This window comes from Camellia sinensis, chromosome 11 (genome assembly GCF_055761805.1).
Source record: "Camellia sinensis isolate YWXY chromosome 11, ASM5576180v1, whole genome shotgun sequence".
In the NCBI taxonomy this organism is placed as follows: Eukaryota; Viridiplantae; Streptophyta; class Magnoliopsida; order Ericales; family Theaceae; genus Camellia; species Camellia sinensis.
In genome coordinates this window covers 29,769,105-29,784,481 of record NC_138971.1, presented here as the reverse complement: position 1 = coordinate 29,784,481, position 15,377 = coordinate 29,769,105, and the positions used below count along the sequence as shown (strand labels likewise).

At 35.5% G+C, this 15,377-nt stretch overlaps 3 protein-coding genes across 3 annotated transcripts; all 3 read right to left on the bottom strand.

The window, feature by feature from the left end:
* Positions 1-830: 830 nt before the first annotated feature.
* LOC114287974 (uncharacterized) lies at positions 831-9,137 on the bottom strand. Its single transcript, XM_082894898.1, has 12 exons — positions 8,985-9,137; positions 8,701-8,898; positions 8,408-8,464; positions 8,030-8,104; positions 7,176-7,335; positions 6,871-7,004; positions 6,426-6,743; positions 4,185-4,322; positions 2,700-2,778; positions 2,539-2,585; positions 1,352-1,544; positions 831-1,253 (listed from the first exon to the last, which is right to left on the bottom strand). Exons 1-7 carry the CDS (start codon positions 9,135-9,137, stop codon positions 6,675-6,677), a joined length of 846 nt encoding a protein of 281 aa, XP_082751024.1. The 3' UTR covers positions 831-1,253; positions 1,352-1,544; positions 2,539-2,585; positions 2,700-2,778; positions 4,185-4,322; positions 6,426-6,674.
* LOC145789149 (uncharacterized) lies at positions 2,521-6,487 on the bottom strand. Its single transcript, XM_082894899.1, has 8 exons — positions 6,442-6,487; positions 5,816-5,868; positions 5,650-5,704; positions 5,485-5,533; positions 4,185-4,322; positions 3,659-3,726; positions 2,700-2,825; positions 2,521-2,585 (listed from the first exon to the last, which is right to left on the bottom strand). The coding sequence occupies exons 1-8, from the start codon at positions 6,485-6,487 to the stop codon at positions 2,521-2,523; spliced, it is 600 nt and encodes a 199-aa protein (XP_082751025.1).
* Positions 9,138-12,005: 2,868 nt separating the features above from the next.
* LOC145802219 (uncharacterized) lies at positions 12,006-14,024 on the bottom strand. The gene has a single exon (XM_082894897.1). The coding sequence runs from the start codon at positions 14,022-14,024 to the stop codon at positions 12,006-12,008; it is 2,019 nt and encodes a 672-aa protein (XP_082751023.1).
* Positions 14,025-15,377: the final 1,353 nt, after the last annotated feature.

The following is a 15,377-nucleotide window of genomic DNA, read 5'->3' as shown; positions in this document are numbered from 1 at the left end:
TCGATTCTCACCATCATCGCAGATCTACACCATCATCACTGATCTTCATCGTCGTCATCAATCCTCAGATCCACCAGCATCGTTGCCCTATCAAAATGCTAAATTTGTTTTTGCAATGTGTAATTTTCTTTTATGGGTACACTACAAGAAATTGCATTTTTCGCAACGCAACAAAATATGTTGCTAAAAGGGAAAATTCGTTGGCAAAGAGTTTTGCCGACACACAAAGCTACGTTGGCAACCCGTAGGCAAAAGTGAGTTGGCAAAAGTTTTTGCCGACGAAATTATGATTGCGTTGGTAAAAGTAATGCCTTTAGCGACGAACATAGTCGTCGCTAAAAGCCTCCATCCATCGTCGGCAATTTACCTTGCGTTGGTAAAAGTCATTCAAATAGGATGATTGTGTGGCACTTTTCGCGACACAAATTTGCATGGGCAAAAAATATACTTTTAGCAACAACATATGCGTTGGCAAAAGTAAACTTTTGGCGACACATTTACGTCGGCAAATGTTGCCATTTGCTGACGATTTGTTTGTCGCTAAAGCTTTACTTTTGGCAATGACAAATTGACATTGGCAAAAAATACACTTCTACCAACACAATATGAGTGGGGAAAAGTAACTTTTAGCGACACATTTACATCGGTAAATGTCGCCATTTGCCAACGATTTGGTTGTCGATAAAGCTTTAGTTTTGGCAACGACAAATTGGCATTGGCAAAAAATACACTTTTACCAACACAATATGAGTGGGCAAAAATAAACTTTTAGCTACACATTTACCGACTAGTTATTTGTCGAGAAAGCTTCACTTTTTAACAACGACAAATTTGCAACGGCAAAAATAATTGAAACTCATTTATAATTTTTTAAAAAATTTACAAATTTACAAGAGGCATCCCTCAAGCACCACTATAACAAACTAATAACATGGATATGAAATCACACAAAATACCCCCTCCATACCCTTCCAGCCAAAACACCAGCAGTTGCCCGAACTTACACCTAATGACAACCCCCATTAATGAAAACCTGATCTATTACAGATTGGACAAAAAGTCATGCACCCTTCCAAACATCAACAACACCAGCAACACCAGCAAACATCCAACAACAACACAGCAGCACCTTATCGTAACAAACACCATCACAGCAGCATCACCACAACATCTCAACAACAGCAGCAACATCACAGCATCTCAACAACAGCAGCAACATCACAGCAGCACCAAAAGAATAGCAGATCAGCAAACTGATTCAACACAGATCATCACCAGTTCAGAAAACCATTTCAACTTGGCAACCCAAACAAAATCATATAACCAAATCAGAATTGACGCAGCAGTTTACCTCATTTACTAAAACAGTCAGAAAACAAATCAAACAAAACCAGCAACAAAACAACTCAACCAAATCAGAAATCAGGACAAACAGATCGCATCAATCACAAGCTGCATCAGAGGCAGAGCACACAGAACAGAGCCAATCAGCACCAGATTCAACGCAACACAGCATCATGCCACAAAAGTATCCACCAAACAAGCTGCATCAATTGTTCAAACAGCCCTCAAAACTATACAATTCTTAGTAACTTTTAAGCCATCAGGTTAACAGAAGTTAAGTTACGTAAAAATTCAAACTAATTCACTGGCTGTCATGTTTACACTAGGAGAGTGAGTTATATAAAAACACTCAATTCAAGTACACCACAATGGGTTAATTGAAATCGATTTGGTTGTGTGTTTGTGAAACTATTTCAATTTCTGAATTGTACTTCATTTTTCATTCATAATAAATGATGATCTAGTTGAAGCCACCCTTTTTTTTTTTTTTTACTGAACTTATAAAAAAGGTTATAAAAAAAATAACTTATAGATTTGGGTAAATCTTATATGTTTTTACTAAACTTATAGATTGAAAACGACATATAGATTTGGGTAAATTTTACTAAACATAAGTTTTCTATTTATTCTATAACTGATATATAGTTATCTGTAGTCAGGAAACAACTCCCACTTCTAAGAGAAAATGGACCAGCATAATCTAGAGATGCAATTTATTGATGAGCAATACAAGTCGTATCCAGACTTCGGCAGCAAATTTTCAACATATCTGAAACAATTATCAAAGCAACAAGCAACTTATTACACTACATCTATAATAGATATACGACAATGGCATTATTACCTCAACTACAAAGAAATAAAAGACCACCAGTAGAATGCCTTTTAGTCAGCACAAACTTTAGGAGAGACAGCAGATGTTGTTCTGCAGTGTAATATATGATACCTAATTGACCATCTGATGCAGCAGACTTGACTCGGAATGACATTTTATTAATATTTTTTTTCATAAATAAGTTTGTACCATATTGACAGCATTGGTAATGTTCACCCCATATACTTTCTCCCAAGCCTGTGCAAGAACAGGTGTGTCTACTTAGCAAATGGCATGTTAATATTTACATAACCTCAAAGCAAGTAAAAAAGCCACATAATATAACTTTTATATAAAAGAAATTAGTTCATGAGAACAACCTTGATCAATGTGTCATCACCATCATTTCCATGACCATGAGAGGAGCCTGTGAAAGGACAATTGGAAATTAACAAAGTGAGTATCAGGTTGCTCCAAAACATTAATAGCTGCCACTTACAGATTATGGTTGTGAGAAACTGTAAATCATGCAAATACATACCTGCTATTAGATGTTGAAAAGCAACTGCCAGAAGTGGAAGAGGAAATGTACATGATTTGGCCATATCCAAAACAATACCCTTCAAGTTGGACAAAAACCCATCAGGCATAATTGACTCATCCAGCCCTTGATAGAGCGAAATAGAGGAAAATGATTCATGTAACTGACGCCACTTGATTGGGGACACAAGGCTTAGTTTGGTTTGGTTTAGTTTTAGCTTTGCAGTTCACAAAGAGATCTCTATTGAATAAGAGTTCAAAGATTTGAACAAGAATTTGTTTAGATTAGAATGACAAAGCTGTCCACTTAAGGTCTTTCCAATAAAGTGATTAAGCTAAATAGGATTTTAGTATTTAAGATAACCAGCTTATTTTTTTCTCACATTAGCACTTCTACACTTCAATGCCTAGCCAAATAAGTCTTTTCTATTTTCTACTTCATAAAAACATAAGTTTTCTTAATGTGAACCTATTTCGTACATTACTTTATTTTATCAATAATGAGTTCTTAAAAAAATAAGTGGATAAGAGACCCATTTAAGAATGTGATTCTGAATTGAGGTCTACCTTACAGTATCAATATCTCAAAAATCATTATTGAAAGTCTCAATGTGTCCAAATTCATTGATGAAGAAATGATTACCGAGTGGTGTTCAAGTCTAAAATTTTAGTATGCATTTAGCAGATGGTCCTCAAGTAAATGTCCTAAATGCTAAATCCACCACAAGAAAGGAAGCATAATTTGAATGGAATTATAAAACTGCAGTTAGCATTTAATTCACCCAAAATCCCCATTGAACTTAACTTCAAAGTCAAGAAGAAAAGAAATTACTCATAATACACTTGAACAACACTAAGAAACTTACAACATGAGAAGACTTACCAAATTTTGAACAAAGTATTCAGGAGATGTTTGGTTTGATTATCCCTTAGCAACTGGGGAACTTGATTCTTAAAAACCCTGTAAAATTGAATCCAACGGAAGGATGTCTAGTAGCAAGGTAACACAGTATCTGCTTAAGAAAACGCTAGCAAATTCCAGGAATGTCATGAAAAAAAAAAACTAACTACGGCATTTACATATACCAACACCAACCACCAAAGCCTTGAATACCTATTGAGTTAGTATAAAAATGCACAGATCTTTGAAAGTAAACAGATGTTCCCATGTATGTGTATACATGTAAGCACATAACAAAAAGGGCTTTCAGTGTTCAATAAATTTTGCAGCTAATTTCTTTAAAGGCATGGGTTCTACAAAATCAGTTCATTGTCCGAAACAGAAAGTGCCAATCAGTGCCATGGTCTCAACTGGTGCCCATGGTGCAAATCAGATTATTAGCAGTCTCATCTATCAAGGTTGTGCCTGATCTAGAATTGGCAATTTCAGATCAGAATGCTTATAAGGAATGCTTCAGGACTATAAATATTTAAATTTTAAACACACAACATAATCCTCAGTAAAGAATTGTGAACAATAATTTACCATGAATTTCCAGCAGCATTAGAAATAATGTCATAAATTATCCATGGATGAATACCAGCTTGGGCACCAAGAGAAATGGCCTCCACAGAAGAAACAAAATGAATGCCCTCAAGCAGCTCTATTACCATTTTAATTTTGCTGCAATTTAAAAAAGAAAAGTAGACATTAACAATAACATCATCTAATATGATATTAGAACACCTAACATAAATAAACAAAGAAAAAGGGCCATTCCCCTATGCCAATCCCTGTTAAATTGGGTTAAACACCTAGCACAAACAAATTTACTATCAAGTGGCACAACCAAGACACAATTAAATTATCATTTGAAAAGCATTGTTCAAAGATATGAAATTACTTAAATTTGTATTGGAATATTCAAGAATCATTTAGTTGTAAGTTTATAGTAAATTAGATTTGACTTGGTTTACACAATCACTAGTGTAATATTAGGACAGGTGTTGTTTTCTGCGCAAAGCCATTAGTTTTTTTTTTTTAACCAAATTTTAATTCCACTTTTTGTTTCCAATATTTACATGTTATCAAAGCCATATCACTACTAAGAAGCAGCCTATCAGTTCTTGTATTCCTGTCAAGTAAAAAAAATCTCCTATGGTTTCCTAGTGCTGTCTTGTGAATTTTCTAGTCTCCAATGGTTCAATAGCTACATGTTGAATATTGTTATAATTTAGCAATAAAAAGAGACAAAATGCTATATATTAGCAATGTTGCTCCAATGATGACTTTGCTCCCTCCATTTATTCTCCCATTTCAACTATCATTTCAAAATAACAAGTACATGCTACTTAATCAAACTTTATTAACTTAATTTAGAGTTACATACTGCAAAATAAAATAACATAAGACATAATCATGGAAGAGGAAGAACATAATAATCTGAGTTGCTTGATCATGCCAAAATTTTTGTGCCTGATCGTTCATTTAGAGGTATCTCAAGTCAGCTCTTGTGAAATGGATCCTGTGCTCTAACCATGATCACTTAAAATTGAAAGCATTTAGTGATACAAATTGGGTTGGTTCAATCGATGATAGACAAAATGCAAACATATGTGTGTATAAGAAGAGAACATGTGCCTACTTTTGGTGTCTCTCATTAGCCTTTTCCTGTATTTCTATCTCTCTCTCTCTCTCTCTCTCTCTCTCTCTTCTTGTCTTCATCTTTTACCCTAAATTTAATTGTCACCAATTTTATATGAAAATTTGTCTCAACAACACAATTCAAATTGTTCTAAAATCTAAACATGACAAAGAAATTGGTAAGATTGTGAAGAAAGCCCACCTTCCAGCACCAAGTGCCCCCTCAAAAACATAAAGTTTCTCACTCATAGCTGTTTGAAAAACACAATAGTTTGTCTTAGAGATGAAATAGAAAATTTAAAAGTAGTGATCAAAAAACTGAATCCTCATGCAAGTGTTGCAGAGTAGTGACATAAGTAGATTGTACCAGAGAGAATAGGGCGTGCCCTTGTAATGGCATCCAACTGTCCTGATGCAATAATCTGCGTATTATAGAAATATCAGCTTCAGCCAGTTATAAAATAGCAAAACAAAAGCAAAATGATCCTCTACTTATGTGAGGAAGAAATAGGATATGAGATATATAATCTTACCATTATTTTGCCATTCAAAACCTCTGGCATTCCCTTAGAGACATATATATCAACTACAAAAACATGTAATATGATTAGCAGGCGAAATGACCATCAGTACTTTACTGAGCTCAAAAGAAAAGACATTTCTCGGGACCACTTTTCTAGTAAGATATAATACCCACTACACTGCACTCCAGAGTTGTTAACCATGACAATAGAGAAGAATCTGAAAAATGTAGACATCCAATCCAAGCAGCAAGCATATCTCATCACACTGTGACTGAACAACTAGCATATACACGAGAATGAGATGCTTAGCAAGGCAAGAAACAGCTTTTTATATCAGTTTCTAGACTTACCAAAAAGAGAGGATATGAAGCAAGCAACGAGCGGGGAAGTGCTGAAGTGAAGTACCAATAAAATGGGATATGTCTAGAGACTAAATATTGAGGAACAAATAAAATATGAATTTCACAAGATACTCTAGTTATGTCAAGGGTGTATTTTGACGAGAGTTTTGACGAATTTATGACATAAAAAGTATAATAGAGTAGCACAAACAGACCACTACCTGAGCATAGCTGAGCAGCTAAGAATTAAAACACTCAAAAAACAGTAGCAAACTTACCAACAACATAGCACACCAGAGACCATCACAGCAGCAACCATGCTCAGACCACCCTCAGCCATTGACACAGATTCCAGTGAACACTGCTTCCATATAAAGAATACATCTAATTAAACATACTGACATATGCATAGCTCAGCTCCCATTCCTAATGCAATATTGAACCTGCTGCCATGTCATGATCCTTGCTCCATTTAGCAGCAACTAAAAGTGATAACTCAGAGCCCACCCAGCAACAGGGCAGCCTTCTTATAAGCCCAGAGAACTCGAGGCCAATCCACAGCAATAGACAACAATATCACCAACCTCAAGGCCACACTCCAAAACAGCATGTCAATTTAGTATCAGTTAGGTAAAACAACATGTAAATCCAAATCTGTTAGAAGAAAAATTCCAAACAGCATGTCAATTTAATGTCAAGGGATGATCCATTGATGAGGCTTACCTCCTTCTGCAGCTTAATTGACAAAATCTCTGATTTTGCCCCAAGCTCAGAGAATACCTTTCCAAGAGCATCTCCTTCACAAGTGCCAAGAAGTTTGACTGCCTTCCCAAAATCTGACAGGGATTGCCCCAATTCTGTGGAAACACAATAAAAAATTATGAATGAATTTTATTTGATTTTATTCAAATATTAGAACAAACAAAGAAGAAAGCGGAATAAATGAAGACAATCCACAAAATATGATTTAAAGTAAGTTTGAAAAACTGGCACACCACAGAACCAAAAAAAATAAAGTCCTTAAATACCTCTGTGTCTCTTTACTAGGCGATATGCATGCTTCTGAGCTTCAGCTAAGTGATCTTCAAGCTCAAAGATATAATGTTTCAGTTTCTCATATTCAGGATTCGATTCTTCAACTGGTTTTTCCTTTCCAAGTACAACATCACTTACTTTAGATTGTACATCCTGTCAAAAATCATAGAGAAGTCATATGGTAGATCATTCATCTTTTCAAATGGACATCATTCCCATTTCAGTGCCCCTTGCAATCCCAATTGGGAGCCAATGCAGTCACTTCACAGAGAAAAGATGACTGACTCAGATAACTGATGAGCTCTCTAATAGCAGAATTGTGCCCTTAGATTTATAAGATTGGTGCAAGGACTGGGGGACACTTTTTTTAAAGTGAACAAAATTCTTAATCAGTTCAATTTGACATATTAATAATAGGACTCTTGAACTATTGAGTGAGAAAGGTAATTTCAAGATCCACAGCATAGTTAGACTCTTCATCTCATGTACTATATCGCTATTCCACATATCACTGCTCATTATCATGTACATGGCATATCAAACACATAACTAAGCATCTTCTGCGGGAATTTAAAAAACATCATGACCACTAACAGAGTTGGTCTGTTTATGGAAACCTTATTGATTGCAGGTTCATCGCTTCCCAGTCCCAACAAATTGTACAGCAGGGCAGAAAGAGAATGTCCAAAATTCTCCAATGTTTTGTGAAATCATTTTAACATTAGATTATGGAATATTATTATTAGCCCACTAATCATTCGAACATTAGATCATCGAATAGTAGTTATTCACACACTCTATCATCATTCAATAACAAGGATGTGTTTACTTTTTAACCTCAAGTTACCTTGAAGATTTGCATCAAATCAGCTGGCTTCTTCTTAAAAATACCAGTCTCTTGAGATCTGGCCCTTTCCATTGTCTACAAAATAAGGCAAGAAAATGACATCAGATTGATGACAGTGAAGAAAATGACATACTGACACTGCTTCCATATCAAGAAGACTGAGAAACTACAGCTTAGGGAGTGATGCAAGAGGATCAATCTCAACCAAATTCGTTAGTTGATTGTTAGTGAGAACCAAAGTATGCAACTTGGGCAAGAACTCTGCAAATCCACAAAACAGAACATATTTGAATGATTGTAATTGCATAAGCATGTCACCTGCTTTGAGTGTATGAGAATTTTGTCAAACTCCCTCTTCTAAGCAAACGCAGTAACAACTTTTGGAGTCACTCTTGCTTTAATGTTAAATTTCAGTGCAAGGTCATTATCCATTGTCTGCAATAGAAACAGGATTCATTACATCAGAAATTCCAATAGAACAGATCTGATAAATAATATAGAACAAGCAACTTTGGGAAATTATTTTCAATTCAGGTAAATTTTTGTAAGTATAGTTTAAACAATGAGTAAATTTGAAACAGAGAGATTAAAAATAAAGGATTACAGAAAAGTTTTGTATAAGAACTATAGCACAATAAACATCATGAAAAGTTCAATCCTCCAAATCAAACCTTCACAAGATCTCCAAGCTCCTCGCTACATTCAAGTTTGTCCTCTGCCAACCAATTCTCCAAAAGATTCTTTTCGTTCTGATTTACAAAAAGACGAGATAGTTCCAATGACTCAAAAGCATTGAGCTTTCCCCTAGTTAAAAGAGTTCCAAAGTACTGCAGCAAAGGAGGTGTTTGCCCAGCTTGCACTGGAACACTCTGCAAAGCATAAAGAGTAAATGAGGGCCTTGACATTTACACCTTCTGAAGACAAATGGTTAGGGCTGATATCATGTTAATAAAACCTGAAATTTAGCAACAGTGTCAGAAGTGCGCAGAATTCCCTGCAGTGACTCTGCAGCAAGTTCCGCAGCCTCCTTATACTTCCTCCTCCCAACCAACCCATCATCTGTAATTGAATTAATGCCTGCCAAAATTTTGGATTGCTGGGCTCGCATTTTTTCCTGCATATCAAAATTTGGATTGCTGGGCTCGCTTTTAATTGAATTAAAAGCCAACACCAACTTTGGTGTCATGAAGCCTAGCTTAGAAGTGAGGCTTGAATTTGGTCTATTGAAGCCTCTACCATATGCTGCCACGTGGAATTTAAGTAATTTGAAAAAAAAAAAAATAGATCCCACGTTTTCCACTTTCTTCCTTAATCAACTACCCAATACTCAATTGGTGAGAAACGGTTTTGATTTCCGTCTCTCTCACACACAAAAACACAAACACATCAGCGATCTCTCTCTCCGTTTCTTCTTCATGTTTTTTCGTCTGCACTTTCTGTTTGTTTCTTAGCAAAATTTGTCGACTGTTTCGTTCCTTCTGGGTGTTCTTTGATGGTTGTTGTTCTACATATTTGACTCTCTCTCTTCCATTACTCTCATTTGTGGGTATACAAAGAGAATTTTAGAGAGAGAGAGAGAGAGATGAAGATAGAGAAATATGGACGCGAATAAGCAAATGGGTTCTCCTTCATCTTCCTCATTCACTTCTGATCTTTTCAGTTCCAAGGAGTCCTCTGCTTCATCATCTTTTGGAATTTTTGGGTCTATCTTTGAGCCTTCTTCCAAGGTATTCATTCCCTTTTCCCACCACTTTGAATTGTGGACATTTGGCGAGTTCTTTGCATTTTCTTTGAATTATTTGATTCAATTTTAGTTTTTATGGTATTGGGTTTTGTGCATTTTTCTCTGAGTTTTGTTAATGGCATCAGTTATTGTGGTTCTGTTCTTCTGTGGATTTGTTGTTTTGAAACTTTTTGAAGACTTTGAAGGTTGTGTGTGAGGTTCTTGCTGTGAATTTTTAATGGGTTTTGGTGTAACTTCATCAAATTGTGTAATAGGCCATGCAGATTAAAGAGAACTATATACAATTTGATGTAATATATGGGTTTTTCTTGAACCTCACCATATTTGTGTAAAGACACAATTGGGTATTTTTCAGTCAGTCAAGAAAAGAAATAGGAAATCAAAGTAAAATCTTGCAACAGAACCTGTTAAGTGAAGCTCTTAAAGCTTTTCTCACCTGTAAATTATATATTTAAAAAAAAAATTATTAAATCTCAACTGCCCTACACGTTCTGCTCCCTCACATTTTATTATTTCAAAACAAATAGGATAAATTATAAGCACAGCTGTGTTTTACTTAAATTATAAATTATCTCATATAATTCTAAAAATTATATTATATCTTTTAAGATTTTTAATTTCATAAAAGATAGTTCTCTTATTAATAAATTATCAAGCTAATTAACAGTTTTTAACAATATTAAAATTTTATTTCAATTAATAATTTAGATAATTTTATTATTGTATAGATGAACAGTTAGAAATTTTACTTTTTTCAATTAATTCTGTTAAATGAAAAATTCTGATACAGAAATATTTGTAATTTTCTAAACCATATGGGGCAATTCGTATTTATTTTTTATCCCTAAAAATTATGTTGGCCCAAATTATTGTTTTATATGTTTATAAACTTATTTGTATTACCTCCAATTTTTGCCTTTGCTGGTATCATTGACGTAGAATACTTGTCTTACCTGACTAGGTAGAACAAATTGGTCATCTTTATACCAAAGTCTTGTAACATCAATACTTGTGACTTGTTCATCGGAGTATATTCTATTCTTGTGACCGGTGTCATACCATTCACATTGGAACAAAACCACTGTACCCCCATGCAAGTATTTCAATTCCCATATTTTGCACAAATAGCCGTAAAAATTAATTTGGTTCCCATTATGGTCCCCTTCTACGACCAACCCACTATTTTGGCAGGTACAACGATTTTCACGGTTTCTAGTATGGAATCGAATTCCATTGTAGATGCACCCAGAATAAAAGTCAATTACCGATCCAGGACCATTTGCTAATGACCACAATTCGTCAGTTGCTTCAGGTGACCCTTTCGTTCGCAAATCATTCATCTACATAAAACACCATATGACAAGTGTACTAAGTTAATGTGAATTGAAAGTTTCAACAATTGTATTCAGTTATTTTCTTTAGTATATCTTACACGATTTTTGAACCATTTTGGAAATTCTTCTCGTTGTACCCGAGTTATGTCACGTCCTTGTAGATTATGTAAAATATTCTTCTGCTCCCTACCCAAGGAAATGTGATATACGTAATTAACTTTGAGAGTTCGAAACAAAATGGAACGATTATGCATAAACGTAATTAAACTTAAATACATACTCAATATATGGCTCCACCTCAGAGCTATTGTACAACACAAACCAGTGAGCCATTTCTCGTTCATTTTGCGAAGGTTCAAGAGCCCTTGTGATAGGTGAGAATAGACGAGCATTTTGGGTGAAGACCTCCATCCCGGGACCACGTTCACCACCATTATCATTTCGTTCAAGTTTATCAATCCCTTTTAAGTACATTGAACAAAAAGTAAGACACTCTTTGACAATGTAAGCCTCAGCGATAGAACCTTCTGGACGTGCTCTATTACTGACATACCCTTTCAAAGTTCCGAGAAACCTTCAACAAAAATTGTCAATGAAAATTATGCTTCTTGATGCAAGAAAATTACTTATTAAACAATAGTCTTTTATGGGTGGATTTTTGCACAATAGTTTAGTTATAACAAATTAATAAATAACCATATATTCATAATGATTACCTTTCGATTGGGTACATCCATCGATATTGCACCGGTCCAGCAAACATGGCCTCACGAGGCAAGTGAACAGCCAAATGGACCATCACGTCAAAGAAAGCTGGAGGAAAAATTTTCTCCAACTTGCAAAGTATGAGCACAATTCGTTCCTCCATTTTTTCCAAATCAGTCTGCCTTAATGTTTTTTAGCACAGTTCTTGGAAGAAGTTGCCCAACTCAAATAGTGTTGTACAGATCTCCTTGTTCACAAAACCACGCATGCCAATTGGTAGAAGTCGCTGAAGTAGGACATGACAATCATGGCTTTTCATGCCCGATAATCTTCCATTTTTAGAAGTCACACATCTTGAGATGTTTGCTGCATAGCCATCGGGATAACTAATAGACTTCAAGAATTCACAAAAACCATCTATTTGTCGAGAATCCAATGTGTAGGCTGCCCGAGGCTTTACAACAGATCCGTTATCTTTCCTCTGTAGATGCAATTCTTGCCTTATGCCCATTTCTTGCAAATCATCACGTGCTTTGTACGTGTCCTTGTTTTTCCCATCTATGGCCAACATCGTCCCGTAAAAGTTTTCACAAATATTCTTCTCAATGTGCATGACATCAAGATTGTGTCGGAGGTTTAATTTCTTCCAATACGGTAGCTCCCACATTATGCTTTTCTTTGTCCAATTCAATTCTTTAGACTCTCGTGGTCTTTTCTTGTTGGTAGGATCCTTTCCAAACTTGACTTCCCGCAATTGATCCAATTGAGCCATTACTTTTTCCACCAGTAAGTCCAAAGATTTCTTTCTAAGCTCAATTAAACCATCAAACTTCTTGTCTTTCCTCCAAAGGTGGTTATCAGGCAAGTAAGCTTGATGACCCACCCACCCAATCTTACTGATCAACCCGCGTGACAACGGATTATCATTACAAGGAGGGCAAGACAAATAACCTTTAGTTCTCCATCCGGATAAGTCACCATATGCAGGGAAGTCATTTATGGTCCACATTACAGCTGCATGCATCCGGAAGGTCTGTTTAGTGGAGGCATCGAAAGTCATCACGCCATTCTCCCACAACTCCTTCAACTCATCAATCAATGGCCTTAGGTAGACATCAATATCAGTCCCTGGTTGATTACGTCCAGGAATAAGTAAAGACATCATAAAAAAAGAGGCCTTCATATATCTCCAAGGTGGGAGGTTATAGGGCATGAGTATGACAGGCCACATGCTATAGGAAGTGCTCATGTTCCCAAAAGGGTTGAACCCATCGGTGGCTAGGCCCAACCTAACATTGCGAGTCTCCTGGGCAAACTCTGGATAATGCAAATCAAATTCCTTCCACTCTTTACAATCAGCCGGATGCCTCCCTACACCATCATCCACACGCTTATCACTATGCCATCTCATGTCTTTTGCCGTCTTCCTAGACATGTACAATCTTCTCAACCTAGGTGTCAATGGAAAGTAACGCAATATCTTGTGAGGAATCTTCTTACCCTTGCTATCATTTACTCTGTACCTAGATGCTTGACATGTGGGACATTTTTCCAAGTGAGCATTCTCCTTCCAGAATAGTACACAATCATGTTTACATGCATCGATGGGTTCGTACCCCAAGCCCAAGTCACGTAGTAACTTCTTGCACTCATAAATTGACCCTGGCACCACGTGGCCTTCTGGTAGGAATCGCCTTTGTATCTCCAAAACCTTGTCAAAAGACTTATTGCTCCACCTATTTTCTACCTTCACATGTAGCATCTGAATAACGAATGATAACAAAGTATCCGAGGTTTTGCAACCTGGGTACAAGCAACATTGGGAAGCATCTAACAATTTATCAAAATGTCGTACATCCTCTCTTTCTAGAGTATCACCCTCCATAAAATTCCCCCTCTGATAATCCTCTATCAGTTCATCATATTCATCTTCATCCTCGTCATTCTCACCATTGCTTTCATCAAGGTTATTGTGTTCTGGAAGTTCACCGTGTTCTAACCAAGTGGTGTATGATACTATCATCCCACTTATGAGCAAATGAGCCTTCACAATATCATACTCATGCTTATAAAAGTTACAACAGTTGATGCATGGGCACTTAATCTCCCTACCCTCACCCAAATGAACCTTTGCAAATTCAATAAATGAGTTCACCCCATCTACATATGGCTGACTGAATCTATCAGAAATTAACATCCAACTCCTGTCCATATCTGATCATAAAATAGTAGTTAATACCAACAGGACACAACCTTTTATTTATTATTATTATTATTTATTTTTTTATTCTTTAAACATGAAGACAAAGTAGTTAATATAAGTGTAGAGTGACACATCATCGTCAATAAAGGTGCATCTACCTATAGGCTTTTTTAATTTTGTATCAACGTTTCGACCAACAAATCCTTTAAAATTCTATTATATCTGCATGTATTATGTATTAAGTTAAGTGTTTTTTACATTTATCAACAAAAAAAATATATATATATATTTTTAATGTCTGTTAAATGGTAAAAGGCAGTTGGCATGGCAATGTACTATTCCAATTCATTCCAATATCATTCTTAAAGGACATTACCTAATGGGCTCCTACAAATTAAGGGCATAGGGAAGGACTAAGAGTGGCTACAGGCCTAACCTCTGTAATATTTGTGGGAAGGGACTACATTTTTCAATTCCAACCCATATTTTCATACACGGGAACTCAAGCATTTACCACTACACCAATCAATACCCCCTCTTTGATGAAACTTCTATGTTTATCTAAAAGGGGTTTTCAGCTCTCCTAAAAAGCCCTAGCACAAATTACATCTAGCTACTGCATCTAAATTTTCTACTAATGAACCTATGCATTTACTTCCTGTCATGCAACTTGATCATAAGATTTACACTCTTAGAGCATCTCCAACCACACTCTTTATTTTTCACTAGCTAAAGTATAAAAAAATGACACTCTTTATTTTACCTAATTAGTTTAGCTAGTGTGTTCCAACCATACTCTTTATTTTAGCTAGTCATTCAAACTAATTTAACCATTTTTCAAAACAAAAAATGCTATATATATATATATATATATATTACTCTTTTTCATAGAATGCCACATATGCACCTACACTCTAATATGGTTGATAATGTGACATTGCGATAATATTTTTAAAAATAATATTTTTTAATATTAGTTTTAAAAATATTATAAAAAATAATTTTAATTTAAATTTTTTTTTTATAAAATTTATAGTATGTGAATATATTTCAACATATGAATTTTGTGGAACCATCTTGAAAGGGAAGGGACGGGAAGAATAAAAGAAAACAATAAAGAATATGAATCAACAAAATCACCATGCTTATTCTATCAAGCCTATATGATTCAGTTTGGCTTGAATTGTTATATGGAAGACCATTGAGTGTAATGAGGACCAAATCTTCATCATCCATTGGTGAAGTAAAGCAGCCAAAGCTAGGTGATCTGACATCTCCTTAATATGATTCAAGAATTCTTCCATCAAAAAACAAGATTTGACCGCATTGTGAAGTTTATTCTTCAACTGATTTTGCAGGAAT